The 21,606-nt window shown below is 33.5% G+C and overlaps 1 protein-coding gene across 1 annotated transcript; it reads left to right on the top strand.

Annotated features, from left to right (window-relative positions):
* Window positions 1-15,796: 15,796 nt before the first annotated feature.
* Window positions 15,797-17,273, top strand: LOC127735115 (elongation factor Tu-like). The gene has a single exon (XM_052245204.1). It carries the CDS (start codon window positions 15,811-15,813, stop codon window positions 17,224-17,226), a length of 1,416 nt encoding a protein of 471 aa, XP_052101164.1. The 5' UTR covers window positions 15,797-15,810; the 3' UTR covers window positions 17,227-17,273.
* The last annotated feature ends 4,333 nt before the right edge of the window (window positions 17,274-21,606 follow it).

Below are 21,606 nucleotides of genomic sequence, written 5' to 3'. Positions count from 1 at the left end.
TACTAATATAAAAACGAGGAGATCCGGTATGACTGCCAATGAGACGGCTGTCCACCAGAGACCAAATGACAAAGAAGGTAGCAACTATAGGTCAACCACTGTACAGCCTTCAACAATGAGCAAAACCCATACCTGATTAAGCCTGGTTTTGGGACCAAAATGTAAAATGGTGGTGAAAATTTTCAGAATTGTACTGAACAGTACCTTTATGAATATTGTTGTAAAACATTTCTTCTGGAGTCTCTAAATGTTAGTTGCCATATGTTCCTTTGAAATTTTTATCATTAAATTAAATTGACTTGTAGATTTTAATTTTTAACATTTTGTATATTGTAGTGAGGAGGAACAATTGACTTGAAAAACATACTTTATGAGAAAAACAGAACTCGTGGAACATGAAATCAGATAGATGAACTCCTAGAAACTAATGGTCAGATGAAACAAGCAAAAGTCTGAAATGAACATGAGGAACTATTTCAATCTACATAACAGCTGCTTTATCACCAATTTTATGAAGTAATTGTCACCTACTGACCGAACTGATGAACATAGTAAAACAATAAACATGTAAATTACAAATATTCTTGCCAATTTATATGACTTATATTTCCAAATTGTATAAATTGTATACATGTATGGTCAGAATGGGAGAGAGAGAGAGAGAGGTGTATGATGGTCAGAGTAAGAGAAAGAAAGATATATGATGGTCAGAGTGTATTCAATATAGATATGAAATTGAATACATCTGATATTTTTATTATCTAGAGCTCTGTAAAAAAAAAAAATTGTAAACAGAGTTCTAGATAATCAACATTAATGGTGGTGTAAAAAGGGGACATATTTAATTTTCTCTTATATACCCTTGCCCCTGTGCAGGGGGCATTAACGGTAACAGTTGTACATCCGTCTGTATATCCCAAAATTAGTTTACATCCTCTAACTTTAGTTTGCCTCTACCAAATGTATGAAACTTATACACAATGCTTATAACCAAAAGCACAGATCAAGTTAGAATTTGGGTTGCATCACCTTTAACGTTCTTAAGTAATGTCCATTTATGCTAGCAAGGGCATATTCTGTGTCCCATGGACAAATTCTCCATTTATTTTCAATATATTTATATATTTATGAAATTTAATAATTTGATATTTATTATCTAGAGCTTTGTTAAAAAAAATGTAAAAAATAAAATATGAAAAAATATGAAAACAAAATTGTGAACAGAGTTCTAGATAATATACATTAAGGGTGGTATAGAAAGGGGTCATATTTTCTTTTTTTTTTTTTTTTCCAAATTTATGAAATTAAATACATCTGATATTTTTATTATCTAGAGCTCTGTAAAAAAAAATTGTAAAAACATTAGATAAAAAAACTATGAAAACAAAATTGTAAACAGAGTTCTTGATAATAAACATTAAGGGTGGTTTAATAAAGTTGGAATATTTAGTAATTTCTGTCTGGTCAATGTAATTATATTACAAAACACTTTTGATATTTTATGAATGATTATCCTCAAAACGGCAAAAACCCAAATTTGATAATTTTATAAATTTGGAATCAAATTCCATCTTCTCCTTTGATAACATTTAAACAGCATTTTGTAAATTTCTGTAAATATGTTGATATTGTCTGTTTTTGTCAGATAATTTGTTTGTTTGGTTTTTTTTTTTATGTAACGAATTGTAACTATTGTATTAGAATTGTATCTTTTTCCTATAGAATATTCATTTTTTTTTTAAATAAAACAAAATTTTTTCAACATCGTATTTTTATTTCTTGATTTAGTTGAATAGAAACTTTTTAAATAGGAAGATTTGGTATGGTTGTCAATGAGACGGCAATCCATAAATACTAAAGGAAAAAGTTGTGAACAATTACTGGTTACTACTATACATTCTTCATCAATGAGCAAACCCATACATGATTACCTGGATGTCAACTTTAGTTCCAATGAGACTGAGCTGCTTAAAAACTATGTTTTACTCACATAGCCATCTTTGGAAAGTTGACGAAACACAATGGAATTTTAGGCAAATATTTCTTGATGTGTCAAAAAATAAACAATTCATGAAAGGAATATGTACTTTTTTGCTGTTCTTCATCATTAACTGTTGCTGTAAGGTCTTCAGCAATACACTGAAATGCACATACTTAACAGCAATGTCAAGACGACTTCTACTGTCAACTTGAGCAATATGTGATGTTTGATAATTGCTGATAAGGTGACCTTACTCCTATTGGAGGAATCCAACTGTATTTAATACATGTAGAAGAATACTTTTAATGAGAAAGTAACAAGAAATTTAATTGTCCAGATTTGTTACATCAGTAGAAAAACATTTTACACAATGAAATTTTATTAAAGCTTATGAGAAATTCACAGAAATTCTCTAGATGTATTTTGGTTATTTTTGTCATTTTGTTTCTGTCTCATTGACGCACAACCCTCACAACTTTTATTCATATCTAAAAATAGAATATACAGGGTATTTATATGACCTTTTGATCTACTAATATAAAAACGAGGAGATCCGGTATGACTGCCAATGAGACGGCTGTCCACCAGAGACCAAATGACAAAGAAGGTAGCAACTATAGGTCAACCACTGTACAGCCTTCAACAATGAGCAAAACCCATACCTGATTAAGCCTGGTTTTGGGACCAAAATGTAAAATGGTGGTGAAAATTTTCAGAATTGTACTGAACAGTACCTTTATGAATATTGTTGTAAAACATTTCTTCTGGAGTCTCTAAATGTTAGTTGCCATATGTTCCTTTGAAATCCTTATCATTAAATTAAATTGACTTGTAGATTTTAATTTTTAACATTTTGTATATTGTAGTATTAGAATTGTATCTTTTTCCTATAAAATATTCATTTTTTTTTTTAAATAAAACAAAATTTTTTCAACATCGTATTTTTATTTCTTGATTTAGTTGAATAGAAACTTTTTAAATAGGAAGATTTGGTATGGTTGTCAATGAGACGGCAATCCATAAATACTAAAGGAAAAAGTTGTGAACAATTACTGGTTACTATTCTACATTCTTCTTCAATGAGCAAACCCATACATGATGAAATGCAAAACAATCTGAAAGAGAAAACAAATGGCAAGATTTGTACTACAAAAAAAATCAAAACGAAAAAATGACTGACAGCAACCAACAACCACTAGATTACAGGTTCCAGGCTCAGGACGGGCAAGGAAAATGACATTGTTAAACATGTATGTCAATCTGATCAAAATCATAACTTTCATTTTGCTACATTAGATTTGTTTGTCCCTCTTGTGAGGCCACAAGGGGTCATGTTTTGATGACTGAAAGCAGATTTTTGTCGAGCCTGCAACAGTGATCCTAGATTTTGGTGGCAGCATCGCATTTAGATTGTCTGTAGTTAAGTTTTTTTTAGACATCAATAGCTTCTCAAACCTTTATGGTATTTTATGAAATTTGGACAGAAGCCTTTTTATGACAAAAAAACATATCCACAGCAAACCTTGACCTAATTAATTGATCATTTTACTCTCGAAATTACAAAAGAGATATCTCTTGTGTCAACAGTTTATTTAAAAAGGGAAGATAATACCAAAGGAGGAAATCAAAAACCATAAGTATTTTCAAAACAGCAATCCAAAAAAAACTACACGGAAAACAAAGGATTGAGCAACAAAAACCCATAAAAAACAGGAGTGAACTCAGTGGGTAAGCAGCTCATGCTCCACTAGGATATGTGTCATGTTAATCATCGATAAGTAAAATTCTGTGATTAGTTGACCTGAGAACACGGTTATTCTGTTGTGCATTTTTAAACAAAAAAGGCAGATTAAAAAAATCTGTGCTTTCTAAATAAGATTTTTAGTAAAGTGTACTACTTTTGGGACAAATTATATAACTCAATATATGGACAATCTTATGTTAAGGAGGTCTTTAATGAGTTCAGTTTGAGAGCTTCAGACATACTTTTGTTTGAACTTTTTTTTAACTTTACCTTAAAATTCATGACTAAGTTTTTTTTACAGTGTAACTGCATCCCCCTACTTTCTATTTTATGCCCAAAACAGAAGTAAATTCGAAAAGTGTATGAAATTTTTTTTAAAGAAATACACTGTCCACACTACAAATTATATTTGTAGACCACCAAATTCATAGGATGATTACTGTGTTCCTGGGGCCAGTTCCAATCAGTGACTTCACAATCCAAGCAAAGAGGACTGGATTATGGATAAAACAAGTAGAATATATCTGTTGTCATCTGTGACAGAAAACAATGGACAACAGGCAAAATTAAAAATGATGGCAATAATAGTTGGGAACGAATCCAGAAATTTTGAAAGGAGGGTCATAAAAGCATATACTGCTATATACATGTATATCATACATTGGAGAACAGAGAGAGGCCAAAATATTTTGGACAATTTTATGCTAAAAATAATTTACACCCTCTATGGCCCACCCTTGAATCTACCACAGTTGGTCACGTGTCTCATTAGGCCAGGTGAGCTAAAAAAAAAAAGGCCTAAACAAAATGGTAAAAACTGACTTGTGACAACTATAAACTACACATTTCCTCCCTCGAAAAACAAAAACAAAAAAAACAAAAGATAATTTACCACAAAGGACATTTTTTGTGTTGTTACATAACAAAAATAAATAATAAGGAGATGTGGTATGATTGCTAATGAACAGAGTGTAAATAACTACTTTGCCTGTTTATGCAGAAAAAAACTTTATGACTGCATGTATGGGTTTTCTGATTGTTGAAGGCTGTACTGTAACCTATTATTGCATTATATTCGTTTTATGAACTCTGATTGATAGTTGCCTCATTAGCAATCATAAACATCTTTTTTTTATAACCATTTCATTAAAATTTAATGTTTTTTCATTGCTTTTTTGAGCCAGTTTTCTCTTTCCTTTATATTTGTTTAACACTATTATACTTATTCTTTATATTTTAACATCACATTCTTCTCTATTCTTTATTTTATTTTACTTGTTTTTTTCTATTCTGTATCTTTATTGCCCTTTATTCTGCCCTATTTGCCTATTATTTTCTATTCTGTATCTTTATTGCCCTTTATTCTGCCCTGTTTGCCTATTATTTTCTATTCTGTATCTTTATTGCCCTTTATTCTGCCCTGTTTTCCTATTATTTTCTATTCTATTCTGCCCTGTTTGCCTATTATTTTCTATTCTGTATCTTTATTGCCCTTTATTCTGCCCTGTTTGCCTATTATTCTCTATTCTGTAAACCCATCCAGACCCTCATATGATGTAGACATAGATCGGGGTTAAAAGAAAAAAGACCTAAAGACAAACAAATAACCTTATCACCTTTTTTTATCTTTTTTTCATTTCAGTCAATGTATTGGCATAAAAAGTCTTGTAATTCTGTAATTGGGTTATATTTACTTGATTTTCAGTTATTTTATTGTTGAAACTATAGCTTATACAAAACATTTTAACAACCACAGTGACACAAACTGTTCATAATGGGAAACCACTGAAAGTTACTCCCAATCAATTGTTTGTCTTGAAAGGGTCAAATCCATGGTGTATAGGAGGCAACTCTTCATATTCATCACATTATAAACATAGGAAATACATCAGTTAAACAGATTAAAACTGTTGCACAGGACCACACAAAAAGAAAAAGAAATAAGAAATATTTGATGCAAGTTACCATGTGTGTAAAAAATGCAAGATTTTTTTTAATGTCTCTGGTAAATGCATGATAACTTAAAAGATGAATTTTAAAGGCAAAGTGATATGTATTAATACTTTTTGACTTTAAACATAACTTTTTCCATCTTATAATTAGTCCTTGTCACAACAGTATATTCGATAAACCAACTAGTGCAGAAAATGCATAATAATCTGGAATTTGTCCGTCAATGGTAACAAAAAAAAATCGAAATTATTATTCCCCTTTTGCCGCCAAATAATAACTGTAAAGGCTAAAACAAGTCCACAAAACACTTAGATAAACAAGTTGAAACCAGTGGGGGATCAGGAACTTTTTATAAGAAGGGGCCCACTGACTGCCATAAGAGGTGGCCAACTACAGTCATGCTTCAGTGATTTCCTATATAATCAACCAAATTTTTCCCACAAAAGGGGGGGGGGGGGTGGGGCGGGCCCCAGCCCTCCCCCCAAATGTGTTTTTAAGTCAGACTCAGGAAAAATTGTTTTATAAAAAAAAAATGTATGCAGATTATCTCCCTTATATATCATATGAAAAGTAAGTTGTATTGATTTCATATAAGCAATATTTATATTTTCAAAACCGGGAGGCGCCTGATCTTTTAAGTAATCTCGTAAACTTGAAAAGCAAGTCTCAAAATCATTTTTTATAGAATTTTAAATATATTTATAAACAGGTACTGTGCATGTGTATAAGTGCTACACACACTTAAGAAAACACCTAGTCATCGAAATTACTGTAGTCACGTCTTAATTCCTGTCTGACATTGATCAGAAAATCTATGAGAACAGATTTTTAGTGTATTTCATTTAGTGTGTTTCTTTGATTTTTCTTCTAATTCACAATGTGTTATTTGTTCTGTAGGTAAGCTATCAATATTTTCATCAAACATTGCAAGAAGTTGTAGTTTTGTTTGTTTTTTCTCTTTTCCTCTGTTTAAGACATAGGAATTTTAGAAACTTTTAACGGACTAGGATATTTGCCGATCTTGAGAAAATCAGTTAAGATAATTTTCCACATAATCACATGGTCGTGAAATTTGATATTTTTTGGGGAAAACTGTAGCGACTAATCTAATTCAAATATATCTGATTGGATATAAGTATTTACATTTTCGGAGTTCAGCCCGATACTGACCCTTTTCGGATTTAAATTAATTTATTATATGTCTCAGTTGCCTGTATGTTCGGATATACCAAGTAAACAATTAATGTTTAGTGTCAATTTTTCAAGAGTATCGTACTTCTTCGTAACTGTTTTCATTTTGCACTATAAGCGACACCAGATATATGTTACAGTTATACTATTCTAAAATAAAGTATAAACCTTGGTGAGCATCTAAACGACCACTACAGGAAAATGACTCGTTTTTGTTCAAAGAATAAAAATATCTGGTGGCATAAGAAATCTGCCACAGATTCCGAGACTGTCCATTATAGCATGTATTTTGTGTGGTGTTTCCCATACCAACTATTTAAATGATTTCAAATTCAAGTGCACAGTTTTGCAATTTTTGTATGATTGTGCAATAATTTAATTCAAGTTCACAGTTATACAATAATTTTCATAATTCTGCCATGATTTAATAATTCAAGTGCACAGTTTTACAATTATTTGATGAAACAGACAGCATTCATTTACTAATATACAAATGGTGTACAAAAACCTTTGCACCTTTTGTTTGCGGTATACCATCTTTTCCGCAAGTTTATTGTTTTCTGTTTAGTATTAAATTTATAATTAAGTTCCATTTATTACATCGGTGATCCGTTTATTTGGCAATCGCCAATGGCAGTCAGCAGGGTTTAAGAACATTTGTTGTTCGACCTGTTAGTCAAATGCGTTTTGTTAAAATATAATTTTTCACTTTTTTGGTCTTTTGGAAAATGTTGTTTATTCTGTATTTAGACCCCTCTAACAAGAAATTTGTCTTGCATGCACACATATAAAAATTGCGGTTTTTGTCGAGCCTGCGACTTTTGTCGCAGAAAGCTCGACATAGGGATAGTGATCCGGCGGCGGCGACGGCGGCGGCGTTAGCTAACTTCTTAAAATCTTTATATTTTAGAAGGTGGAAGACCTGGATGCTTCAAACTTTGTATATAGATGCCTTATGTTACAAAGTTTCCGTCTGTCACATGTCCATTGTCCTTGACCTCATTTTCATGGTTCAGTGACTACTTGAAAAAAAAGTTGTGATTTTTTGTAATGTTAATTTCTCTCTTATTATGAGTAATAGGATAACTATATTTGGTATGTGCGTACCTATCAAGGTCTTAATGCCCGTCAGACAGTTTTCACTTGACCTCGACCTCATTTCATGGATCAGTGAACAAGGTTAAGTTTTGGTAGTCCATATCTCAGATACTATAAGCAATAGGTCTAGTATACTTGGTGTATGGAAGGATTGTAAGGTGTACATATCCAACTGGCAGGTGTCATCTTACCTTGACCTCATTTTCATGGTTCAGTGGTTATAGTTAAGTTTTTGTGTTTTGGTCCGTTTCTCTTATACTTTATGCAATAGGTCTACTATATTTGGTGTATTGAATGATTGTAAGGTGTACATGTCTAACTGGCAGGTGTCATCTGACCTTGACCTCATTTTCATCGTTCAGTGGTCAAAGTTAAGTTTTTGAGTTTTGGTCTTTTTTCTTATTCTATATGCAATAAGTCAACTATATTTGGTGTATGGAAATATTCTATGATGTACATGTCAGTCTCGCAGGTTTTATTTGACCTTGACCTCATTTTCACGGTTCATTGCTCAGTGTTAAGTTTATGTGTTTCAGTCTGTTTTTCTTAAACTATAAGCAATAGGTCAGCTATATTTGTTGTATGGAAGGATTGTAAGCTGTTCATGTCTGCCTGGCATGGTTCATCTGACCTTGACCTCATTTTCACGATTCATTGGTCAATGTTTAGTTTTCTTGGTTAAGTCTGTTTCTTAGAAACTATATAAGCAATAGGTCAACTATATTTAGTGTATTGAATGATTGTAAGGTGTACATGTATTTCTCGTTTGGTTTATATGACCTTGACTTCATTTTCTTGGATCATGTTAAGTTTATGTAATAGTTGTAGTAAAGCTTTTATTTAGGACTATCAACATAATATCAATGGTTAGTAAAGAAGGCGAGACATTTCAGCGTGTGCACTCTTGTTATCCAACGTATATATATGTAGTTTTCACATGTTTATCCAACGTATATATATGCAGTTTTCACATGTGCAATTTCCAGGGAAGTTGTGCATGGTGAACTGATCGTATGAAAATTGTAAAACAATGCATGCCCAGTCCAACAAACAATAGTAAAACTGTACACTACATAGATATGCACAGTTTTACAATTGTTTGACAAACCTGGGTGCATTACTTTACGTGCATAATCAGTACAGTTTTAAGGTTGTTTGACTGATGATCTAGGCTGCATTTCTTTACATGTATATATGAATTGCTCACTTGTACAATTTCCAGGGGGAATTGTGCATTGTGTACAGATCGTATGAAAATTATAAAACAATAAAATTTGGAATGGAAATGGGGAATTTGTCAAAGAGACAACAACCCGACCAAAGAGCAGAAAACAGCCGAAGGCCACCAATGGAGCTTTAACACAGCGAGAAAATCACGCACCCGGAAGCGGGTTCAGCTGGCCCCTAAACAAACATATGTATTAGTTCAATGAAAATGGACGTTACACTAAACTCCAAAACATATAAATGAACTAAAATTAAAATAAATGTGGATAGTTTCCACATGTGGACACAGATGATGCCCCCGCTTGCATATCATATAGTTATAAAGGGACATAACTGACGAACGGTAAAAGTGACGCTACCCAAATTTGAACTTGATCTGAGTTATGTGGTAATAAGCATTGTGTGCAAGTCTCATAACATTTGGTTGAGGCTAACTTAAGTAGAGAACAGAAACTTAAAATGCAGCAATTTTTCTATTTGTAAACACGCATAACTCTAGAACGGTTGTGTATAAGTTTTATAACATTTGGTTGAGACAAACTAAAGTTAGAGAACGGAAATGAAAAATTCAGCAATTTTTATGTTTATTAAGGGAGACAACTCAAGAATGGTCAAAGTGTTGCCACCAAATTTCGTACTTAATCTGTATTATGTAGTAATAAGCATTGTGTATAAGTTTCATATCATTTGGTTGAGACACTAAAGTTAGAAAACGGAAACAAAAAATTTGTACTTGATCTTAGTTTTGTGGTAATGAATATTGTGTATAGGTTTTATTATGTTTTGTTGGGGCAAACTTAAGTTACAGAATGGAAACTAAAAATTTTGCCATCTTCCGTCTTATAAAGGGGCATAACTCAATAATGGTTAAAGTGACACTACCCAAATTCAACTTGATCTGTGTTTTATCAGTGGAAGTCAAAATTAAAAATTGCATTGTATAAAGCATTGAATGTAGATGATTCAATTATAATCATGGACAAAGGAAGATAACTCCAATTTTAATAAAAATTACTTGATATTTAGAAGAAAATAATTTTTTTGCAATTTTTCCATTTATAAAGGGGCATAACTCTAGAACGGTAAAAGTGACGCCACCAAAATTCAAACTTGATCTGTGTTTTGTGGTAATAAGCATTGTGTATAAGTTTGATAACATTTGGTTGAGGCAAACTAAAGTTAGAGAACGGAAACGAAAATTTCAGCAATTTTTCCATTTGTAAAGGGGCATAACTCTAGAACGGTAAAAGTGACGCCACCAAAATTCAAACTTGATCTGTGTTTTGTGGTAATAAGCATTGTGTATAAGTTTCATAACATTTGGTTGAGGCAAACTAAAATTAGAGAACGGAAACGAAAAATTCGGCAATCATAGTTTGCCATTTGTAAAGGGGCATAACTCTAGAACGGTAAAAGTGACGCCACCAAAATTCAAACTTGATCTGTGTTTTGTGATAATAAGCATTGTGTATAAGTTTCATTACATTTGGTTGAGGCAAACTAAAGTTAGAGAATGGAAACGATAAATTCAGCAATTTTCCATTTGTAAAGAGGCATAACTCTAGAACGTTTAAAGTGACGCCTCGAAATTCAAACTTGATCTTTGTTTTGTGGTAATAAGCATTTTGTATAAGTTTGATAACATTTGGTTGAGGCAAACTAAAGTTAGAGAACGGAAACGAAAAATTCAGCAATTTTTCCACTTGTAAAGGGGCATAACTCTAGAACGGTAAAAGTGACGCCACCAAAATTCAAACTTGATCTGTGTTTTGTGGTTATAAGCATTGTGTATAAGTTTCATAGCATTTGGTTGAGGCAAACTAAAATAAGAGAACGGAAACGAAAATTCGGCAATCATAGTTTGCCATTTGTAAAGGGGCATAACTCTAGAACGTTTATAGTGACGCCACCAAAATTCAAACTTGATCTGTGTTTTGTGATAATAAGCAATGTGTATAAGTTTGATAACATTTGGTTGAGGCAAACTAAAGTTAGAGAATGGAAACGATAAATTCAGCAATTTTCCATTTGTAAAGAGGCATAACTCTAGAACGTTTAAAGTGACGCCTCCAAAATTCAAACTTGATCTTTGTTTTGTGGTAATAAGCATTATGTATAAGTTTGATAACATTTGGCTGAGGCAAACTAAAGTTAGAGAACGGAAATGAAAAATTCAGCAATTTTTATGTTTATTAAGGGAGACAACTCAAGAATGGTCAAAGTGTTGCCACCAAATTTCGTACTTAATCTGTATTATGTAGTAATAAGCATTGTGTATAAGTTTCATATCATTTGGTTGAGACACTAAAGTTAGAAAACGGAAACAAAAAATTTGTACTTGATCTTAGTTTTGTGGTAATGAATATTGTGTATAGGTTTTATAATGTTTGGTTGGGGCAAACTTAAGTTACAGAATGGAAACTAAAAATTTTGCAATCTTCCGTCTTATAAAGGGGCATAACTCAATAATGGTTAAAGTGACACTACCCAAATTCAACTTGATCTGTGTTTTATCAGTGGAAGTCAAAATTAAAAATTGCATTGTATAAAGCATTGAATGTAGATGATTCAATTATAATCATGGACAAAGGAAGATAACTCCAATTTTAATAAAAATTACTTGATATTTAGAAGAAAATAATTTTTTTGCAATTTTTCCATTTATAAAGTGGCATAACTCTAGAACGTTTAAAGTGACGCCAACAAAATTCAAACTTGATCTGTGTTTTGTGGTAATAAGCATTTTGTATAAGTTTCATAACATTTGGTTGAGGCAAACTAAAATTAGAGAACGGAAACGAAAAATTCGGCAATCATAGTTCGCCATTTGTAAAGGGGCATAACTCTAGAACGTTTAAAGTGACGCCACCAAAATTCAAACTTGATCTGTGTTTTGTGATAATAAGCAATGTGTATAAGTTTCATAACATTTGGTTGAGGCAAACTAAAGTTAGAGAATGGAAACGATAAATTCAGCAATTTTCCATTTGTAAAGAGGCATAACTCTAGAACGGTAAAAGTGACGCCATCAAAATTCAAACTTGATCTGTGTTTTGTGGTAATAAGCATTATGTATAAGTTTCATAACAATTTGGTTGAGGCAAACTAAAGTTAGAGAACGGAAACCAATTTTGGGACGTACGTACGGACAAGGGTAAAACTTAATGCCCCCTCCGCTACGGCGGGGGCATAAAACCATACAAGACTAACAAAGGCCAGAGGCCCCTTGTCTTGGGACAGGAGCAAACATGCGGCGGGGTTAAACATGTTTTGTGAGATCTCAACCCTCCCCCTATACCACTAGCAAATGTAGAATAAACAAACACACAGCAATATGCACAGTAAAACTCAGTTTAAAAGAAGTCCGAGTCCGATGTCAGAATAGGTAACATGCAAAAGAAACTAAGCAATATGACTGATACATAAATTAACAATGGACTACTAGCAGTTACTGACATGCCAGCTCCAGACCTCAATTAAACTGAATGAAAGATTATGTCTTCATTATATGAAAATCAAGCACAATCCCTCCCGTTAGGGATTTAGTATCATACCAAACTAAAATATATGAGAAGAACATAACCCGTATCATGCCAACAACTGGTTTCAGAATAAATGGGTTTATTTGCGATGCAAAGACCCTATGAGTGAATCAATATTAATACCAAAATATGCCATATTTAATGACCTGACAACAGTATCGTAACTATATCCCTTCTGAATAATATTAAGTCAGAGTTCGAATCTACTGTGAATTCTATTAAGTTTACTATTTTTAAAGCCATTCATTGCTGAAATACGATATGTCTGGCTTGCATTTTTATGTTACACCGGACTATCTATGAAAATTAATTATTTCAGGTGTCCATCAACGAAATAAAAAGGTGAGAAAATTAGATAAAGTTAAAATAGTCAGTAGAACGACAGATTTGCTTTTTTAACTATCTTCATAAAGTTTTAAATCTTTTATCGATTGATTGTTTTACCCCACATCTCCTTTTAAACATATTTTAATGTAGCTGGTTTGGACATTTTCCTCTAAAACAAATGACCATTAGATTCCAAATCAACACAATGAATAAATTTAACATAAAAGAAAAAAAAAAGAAAAAAGAGAGGCGAAAGGATGTTCAAACTCATCAGTTGAAAATAAACTGACAATGCCATTTCAAAAATACGAAAAACGACGAAAAGACAAACAACAGTATATAAAACACAACATAGAAATCTACAGACTGAGTAACACGAACCCTATCAAAAACCAGGGGTGATCTCAAGTGCTTCGGAAGGGTAAACAGATCCTGCTCCACATGTGGCACCCGTCGTGTTGTCAGTCATGTAAGTACAAACCCGGTGATAAGTATTATTCGATGGGTCACATTAGAGGAAAAGAGGACGGAATTGTGGTAACAATGTGACTCCGTAGTCATCTGTAAAACATATATTCCATAACAGTCAAACAACTCGTGATGGCGACCATAACATTTTCAAAGGAATGATTTCAACTTTACCTCTTGGATCTCTTGGTTCTCATGATAGCTTCCTTGTAAGCAGCAATTCTTTATCAAGGAAATCGTGATAGGAAATGCAAGTTCTGGAATATCGTGTCAACTGGGAGAAAATACTCCATATGTAGGTGCTGCTGAAATGTTGCTACCGTAGAAATGCCGGAAAGTTCACAATTGGGAAGCTGAACTAATCTCTATCGTCGTAACTTTTTGTACTCAACCGACCAAGTATGTCGCTATTGGTGAGTTTTAATGACATAAATGGTATCTCTTTCTCGATAGCTTCCAGGGTGGATTTCGTCCCTACTCGGAGGTCCTCTGCCCTCGGCCCGCTGGGGGCTCTCAGATCACTCGCCGAGGTTCGGGCGTACACTTAAAATGGCCTACCTACGCCATGGCCACTGGTTCTGTAAACTTGTGACAAAACATACCTCATCGTTGACATTTATTACATATTCATTCAGCACATTGTTTCTCCTTTATTCAGATAAAATAACTTTCCCGGAAGAACATGGTTTTATCTGAAATATTGAGCCAAGCGGAGCGAGGCGAAACAAATTGATGTCTTTCCTGCCAAAATGTTTTTTCTTGTAAGCGGAAGCGTTGGATGTGGATCGCCTGACTCCATATCTCTAGATCATAAAGGAAAATTATTCATAATAAGATATATTTAAAATGTCACACTTGACTCCTAGATATCATCTTGAACTATTGAAATTATCATGCGCTCAGTCCACAGGCACTTGTCTCAGAAAAAAAATCCTATATACTAAGTTTCCTAGGATATTTTTTTTCTGAGACAAGTGCCTGTGGCTCAGTCATGAGTTTTACGATTAATATATTGTCGGTGATTTTACTGATAATATTGAAAGGGGTATACTATAAAGAAAACCCTCCGAGGAAACCTGCAAAAACTGAAAGACATTAATCCATCATTCCCTATCATTGTCATTCTTCATGTCAAACAAACAGTCATGACTCACATGAATAAAACATTTAACACTGAAATGAAGTTACAAGAGATTTAGATATGACATCTGAATCAAGTGTTAGACACTTCTGTTGCCTTCATTTCTTCGTATGAGCTTCCTCTATTAGGAACACCCCTCTTTTGAGATTAATATGGATAAAAAGTCTTTTAACTATGTACACACACCGTTTATATATACAGCTGCTAAAATCTGAAATAAACTTTTAATTTTCTGAGAACGAGCGATAATTGTCAACAGCAATTACAATCTTTTCAATATCCATTTATTGTCAATGTCTTTCGTATTGCACTGTACGATTTTAGTTTTGGTTGGATGGATGTTATATTGATGTTGATCTGCATAGTTACCTATAATATCTAGCATTAATTGCATTTCAGATGTATCGGAGCTCAATAGGACAATTGGTCATCTTCGCAAGTAGGTGGGCCTATGTATATATGTTACCTATAGGCCAATCGAGCTGTTTTTGAGCTCTTCAAGTAGGTTTTGGACGTACAGTTTATAAAGGTGGGTAGAGAGAATTCCTCCTTGTCTTACACCTTGTCTGATATCAAAAGGGTCACTATAGTGTCTCCCGTCCATTTTACTTTTGATTCTAGATCTGTATACAATAGATCTGTATGACAATAGGTCACATTGACTATGGCATTAAAACATTAACGGCAGCTATTACAAAAGTACTGTCTGAATACGGGAAAGCAAAATATGTGCAGTTTGATGAAATTGCCTGAATAATCAGATACTGATTGATAGTATTCATCAAATTAACTATGTTTTTGAATGTTTAAAAAACAGAGTTGCTCAAATCTGGTAAAAAAAAATCGATGCCCACGATCTGCGGCATAAAAGAATTGGATTCAACCCTTTCCAATCCCAAAACTTTTCAAGGCCCCCTTAATTTCCTGAGGCTTTAAATGACCAGTCCCTTACGAAGCTTGTTATTTATGACAATAGTATCGAAAATCGTTAGTCTAGAGCCTTATATAGGCAGGTATATAGGACGACATCATATCTATATTGGTGGTTTCCCTTATTACAGGAGTAAACTCATAGAAGATTTACAACAACAGTTATTTTCGTTTCATCCCTAGTCCTAAACGACTCCAAAAAACAGACATGGCGAACGTAGTTCGCAAAGCATTTCTTCACAGCATTTGTACATTATATAAACAATCACGAATTATTGTGGCTTCAAATTACCCGAACTTTCTTCCAACCGCCAGAAATTATTCGAAGAAAAAGGAAGAAGCCGAAGGTCAAGCGAAACCGCATTGTAATGTTGGGACAATAGGTCACATTGACCATGGCAAGACAACATTAACGGCAGCTATTACAAAAGTTTTGTCTGAATACGGGAAAGCCAAATATGTGCAGTTTGATGAAATTGACAGAGCAGAGTTAGAAAGAAAACGTGGTATAACAATAAATACATGTCATGTTGGTTACGAAACTGACAATCGTCATTATGCACACACTGATTGTCCAGGTCACATTGATTACATTAAGAACATGATAAATGGCACGTCTCAAATGGACGGAGCAATACTTGTTGTTGCTGCATCAGAAGGCACGATGCCACAAACTAGAGAGCATGTGTTATTAGCTAAACAGATAGGAATACAGAAATTAGTAGTTTTCTTAAACAAAATTGACTTGGTCGATGACGAACTAGCAGAGCTCGTTGAACTTGAAGTTCGGGAATTACTAGAGGAATATGGATATGATTCAGAAAATACTCCGGTTGTCAAGGGTTCAGCATTGAAAGCTTTAAAAGGGGAGAAATCTGGACATAACTCCATATTAAAACTGATGGAAGCTGTAGATAAATATATTGATATTCCATTTCGTGATTTATCAAAACCATTTATTCTACCAGTTGAACATGTGTTTTCAGCGAGAGGAAGAGGAACCGTAGCAGTTGGGACTCTCAGAGATGGAATTATAAAGAAAGGACAGCAAGCTCAAATACTTGGAGAAGGCGTAACACACAAAACAGCAGTATCCGATATCGAAGTTTTCAAGAAATCTGTTACGGAATGCCAAGCAGGAGATAATGTTGGTGTTCTCATGAGAGGTATCAAAAATGGTATTGTAACAAGAGGAATGTTTTTATGTGAACCTAATGCATTCTCTCAGCATGATGCTTTTGAAGCAAAAATTTATGTGTTAACACGTGCTGAAGGAGGAAGGACAAAACCCATCACTGACAAATATATGCAGTTACTCTATACCAATTATTTTACAGTACAATCTTGCATACTAGTACCAGAGGAGTCAAAAATGATTATGCCTGGTGAAGTTGTAAATATAAATATGTTGGTAAGAAAATCCATGGTTTTTGAAGTTGGGACAAGATTCACAATAAGAGAGCTACAAAGAACAACTGTGACAGGGGTAGTCACAAAGTTGCTGCCAAGAACTGATATAGAAATTATTGGTTTCAATAAGCAAAATTTGAAAACGTCATATGTTATTGAAAGTGGAAACCAAGTTGTTAGATCAAGACGATTAGCTAGAAAATCCAAGAATTAAGTGTTACAAATGTAGTTCAGTTATTAAATGTTTTATCATGCCTTTAATTATTGAATCATTTTCTTGAAAAAATGTTTTTTTTTGGTTAATATAAAGATAAGGAGATGTGGTATGATTGCCAATGAGACAACTATCCACCAGAGTTCAAATGAAGTGAATGTAAGTAATTATGGGCAACCATATTGGCGTAAGGCCTCCAACACTGAGAAAATCTCACACTGTATAGCGGCTATAAAAGGACATAAAAAATGTGAAACAATTCATACAAGAAAACTGAGGGCCTAATTTATAACAAAAAAATATATGAAATATAAATTTGACAGACATAAACCAACAACAACCACTGAACTGCAAGCTCCTGACTTAGGAAAGGCATATACATAATGTCATTATGTGGTGGGGTTAAACATGTTTGTGAGTGCTCAACTCTCCACCTTACCTGGGACAGTGGTGTAACAGCACAACATTAGAACAAATGCCTTTTATCACACCTTTCATTCCTGTATTCAATATACAGGTATGAATTATGTAATGGTTTCATTGCTGTTCTTCATCTTTACTGTATTGATTGTTGCTTATAGTTCTTCAACAATGCACCTTACACCCAGGAACTAGTGCTTTTGAGACACAGGAGAATATTAGCTCTGAAGGTGTGGTGAAAGTCCATCATCTATATGAAATACAACTGTACATCTGAAGAAGAATTGGTTATACTTGCAATTGCTTCTTAATCATTTCTGTAAATAATAGAGTTTAGCTGTATTTCCAGTTTATAAAATTACATTATTATGCTAAAACTAAAGTTCCACTGTTAACTGCTTCAGGCACAGTTGACATTAGATGTTTTTGTCGGATCTGTTTAGACCCTTTTGGTTTTTATGCTTTCATATTATTTATTTCCTATCATTAGGTGTCAAACCACGTAAGTGTTCCAGATGAAGATTATTCCATATTCATTTGAAATTTAATGAATTCCACAGCTAACAACATGAACAATATCTTTTGTGTTTTTTCAATGGGACAGTTCACTTTGCAAATTGAAATTGCCAGGTAAAGACCAACTGATTGTGGGGGAAGGTTTAATTTCCTTCCAATAAGGATAAGATGAAGAACAACAGTAAACTATCATTCCTTTGATATATGTTTATACATGGTCTATTTGTACATGTAAAAATTCTGCTACTACCAATATACTTATTACATAGTTTAAAATTGATTTGGAGTGGAAGAAATGCAAATAGACCATGTATAAACATATATCAAAGGAATGATAGTTTACTGTTGTTCTTCATCTGGGCATCTAAGAAGATGGTTTTCAACTATGAGCTTGAGAATTAGCACGGTTCGGATGAACTATTGTGGATTCTATTATTATCGTGGGTACCAATTTTCATGGATTGCGGAAAACTTGCTTTTTCATGGATATGTGATTTCGTGATTTTTGCCAAAGTCTGAATACAACCTTATAAAAAATTTGTAATTCGTTGAACATTTAGATTCGTGGTTCACCTGTACCCACGAAAACCACGAAAATTGGTATCCAACGAATAATAATGAATCCACAGTATTGTGTAAAATGCACAGGCACTTGTCTCAGAATTTTTTCCCCCTATATACCTTAATATAACATATTATATTAAGGTATATAGGTAATTTTTTTCTGAGACAAGTGCCTGTGGTAAAATACCAGTTCTGTATTATTCATATTTTACAGAAGTTAAGTTGAACCCTTACCAGTTACCTGCAAACATGTGAAAAAATAGTATTTTGTGCAATTTATTTGTAACTTCTGGTAAGGTAATTAGAAATAAGTGGAAATAATGACTAAAAAGATAAAGGGAGCTGCTACCATTATATTGTTTAGGAGTTATGTTTTCTGATTAGATTAGTTTATATAGAAGAACTATTTCTAGACAGTTGATATTTGATAATTGTATGCTGTTGCATTAGAATCAGTGATGGTGTGTTTGTGAAGAAATACTTATAATGTACCATTGATACAATGTATTCAGATTGATGTTGTATAAACATCCCTACACTTTATAAGATTCAAGCAGCATGTTGGGCTTCGTCCCTTAGTCATGTTTCAGTGACTTAGAATGTTTTCATTATTTAAATGCCTCATTTTTGTTTCACCTTGGTGGCAGAATTCTAAACAGTGATGGCATAAACTATTTGTATAAGGCTTCATATATCAGAAGAAAGATGCGTGGGATACTTCATATCTTGTATATATATGCATTTTCCTTCTGAAGTTCATCTGATTATTACCTCATTTTCATGGTTCATTGGTCAATGTAAAGTTTGGTGATTACGTCAGTTTCCCAGCTTCTATAAGCAAAAGGTCAACTAAATTAGGTGTACAGAATGATCTTTTGGCATACATGTCTGTCTGGCTGGGTTCAACTGACCTTAGCCTCATTTTCTTGGTACATTGGTCAACAAAAAGTTTCCGTTGTTAGGTCTGTTTCTCTGATACTATAAGCAATTGGTAAACTACATTTTGTGTATGGAATGATTGAAAGGTGTACATTACATCTTCTGACATCAGACTCGGACTTCTCTTGAACTGAATTTTAATGTGCGTATTGTTATGCGTTTACTTTTCTACATTGGCTAGAGGTATAGGGGGAGGGTTGAGATCTCATAAACATGTTTAACCCCGTCGCATTTTTGCGCCTGTCCCAAGTCAGGAGCCTCTAGCCTTTGTTAGTCTTGTATTATTTTTAATTTTAGTTTCTTGTGTACAATTTGGAGTTTAGTATGGCGTTCATTATCACTGAACTAGTATATATATTTGTTTAGGGGCCAGCTGAAGGACGCCTCTGGGTGCGGGAATTTCTCGCTGCATTGAAGACCTGTTGGTGACCTTCTGCTGTTGTCTGTTCTATGGTCGGGTTGTTGTCTCTTTGACACATTCCCCATTTCCATTCTCTATTTTATGTCTGTCTTGCAGGGTTCATCTTACCATTTACTTCATTTACATGGATCAGTGATAATGTGAAGTTTATGCAATACTTGTAGTAAAACCTTTATTATCAAGACTTTCAGATGCATTTCTGCTATGTATCCATCTGATGAATTAAGCCCTTTTCAACTGATTTTTATAGTTTGTGCTTATGTTGTACAATGTACTGTTACACCACTGTCCCAGATTAGGGGAGGGTTGGTGCCTTCAAACTAGGTTAACCCAGCCACATTCTGTAAATGCCAATCCCAAGTCAGGAGCCTGTACTCAGTGGTTGTCATTTGTTGCTCATATTTGTTTCTCATTCATTATTTTGAACATAAATCAGGCCGTTAGTCTTCTCGTTTTACATTTGTTATTTCAGGGCCTTTTATAGCTGACTATGCGGTATGGGTTTTGTTCATTGTCGCGCACAGTGACCTATAGTTGTTAATTTCTATGTCATTTGGTCTCTTGTGGAGAGTTTTCTCATGGCAATCATACCTCATCTTCTAATTTTTATATTTTCAACATAAATTTAATCATGAACAACAAAGCAGTCCTCACATTTCAGCATGTGTACTCTATCAGAAATATATTTGCAATAAACCATTGATATTTGGAATATTATTATAAAACTCTGAACACAGAGATGATACCTTGCTTTAAAAAAAAAAAAAAATGTGGATAGTGTCCACATGTGTCCACATGATGCCCTGCTTGCATATCATATAGTTATAAAGGGACATAACTCAAGAACGGTAAACGTGACGCTACCCAAATTTAAACTTCATCTGAGTTTTGTGGTAATAAGGTTAAAGCATTGTGTGTAAGTCTCATAACATTTGGTTGAGGCTAACTTAAGTAGAGAACAGAAACTAAAAATTCAGCAATTTTTATATTTGTAAACACGCATAACTCTAGAACAGTTGTGTATAAGTTTTATAACATTTGGTTGAGACAAACTAAAGTTAGAGATCGGAAATGAAAAATTCAGTAATTTTTGTGTTTATAAAGGGACATAACTCAAGAATGGTTAAAGTGTCACCACCAAATTTCATACTCAATCTGTATTATGTAGTAATAAGCATTGTGTATATTAAAGTTTCATAACATTTGGTTGAGGCAAACTAAAGTTAGAAAACGGAAACAAAAAATTTGTACTTGATCTTAGTTTTGTGGTAATGAATATTGTGTATAGGTCTCATAATGTTTGGTTGGGGCAAACTTTAGTAACAGAATGGAAACTAAAAATTTTGCAATCTTTCGATTTATAAAGGGGCATAACTCAATAATGGTTAAAGTGACACTACCCAAATTCAACTTGATCTGTGTTTTATCAGTGGAAGTCAAAATTAAACATTGCATTGTATAAAGCATTGATTGTAGTTGATTCAACTATAATCATGGACAAAGGAAGATAACTCCAATTT

The sequence above is a fragment of the Mytilus californianus genome, unplaced genomic scaffold, assembly GCF_021869535.1.
Source record: "Mytilus californianus isolate M0D057914Y unplaced genomic scaffold, xbMytCali1.0.p SCAF_3, whole genome shotgun sequence".
Classification (NCBI taxonomy): Eukaryota; Metazoa; Mollusca; class Bivalvia; order Mytilida; family Mytilidae; genus Mytilus; species Mytilus californianus.
Note: the sequence above shows the minus strand (reverse complement) of the source record. Positions and strands in the feature narration are given on the sequence as shown.

Excerpts from the sequence above, each read along its gene's own strand:
- LOC127735115 (XM_052245204.1), top strand. The coding sequence starts at position 15,811 with ATGGCGAACGTAGTTCGCAAAGCATTTCTTCACAGCATTTGTACATTA.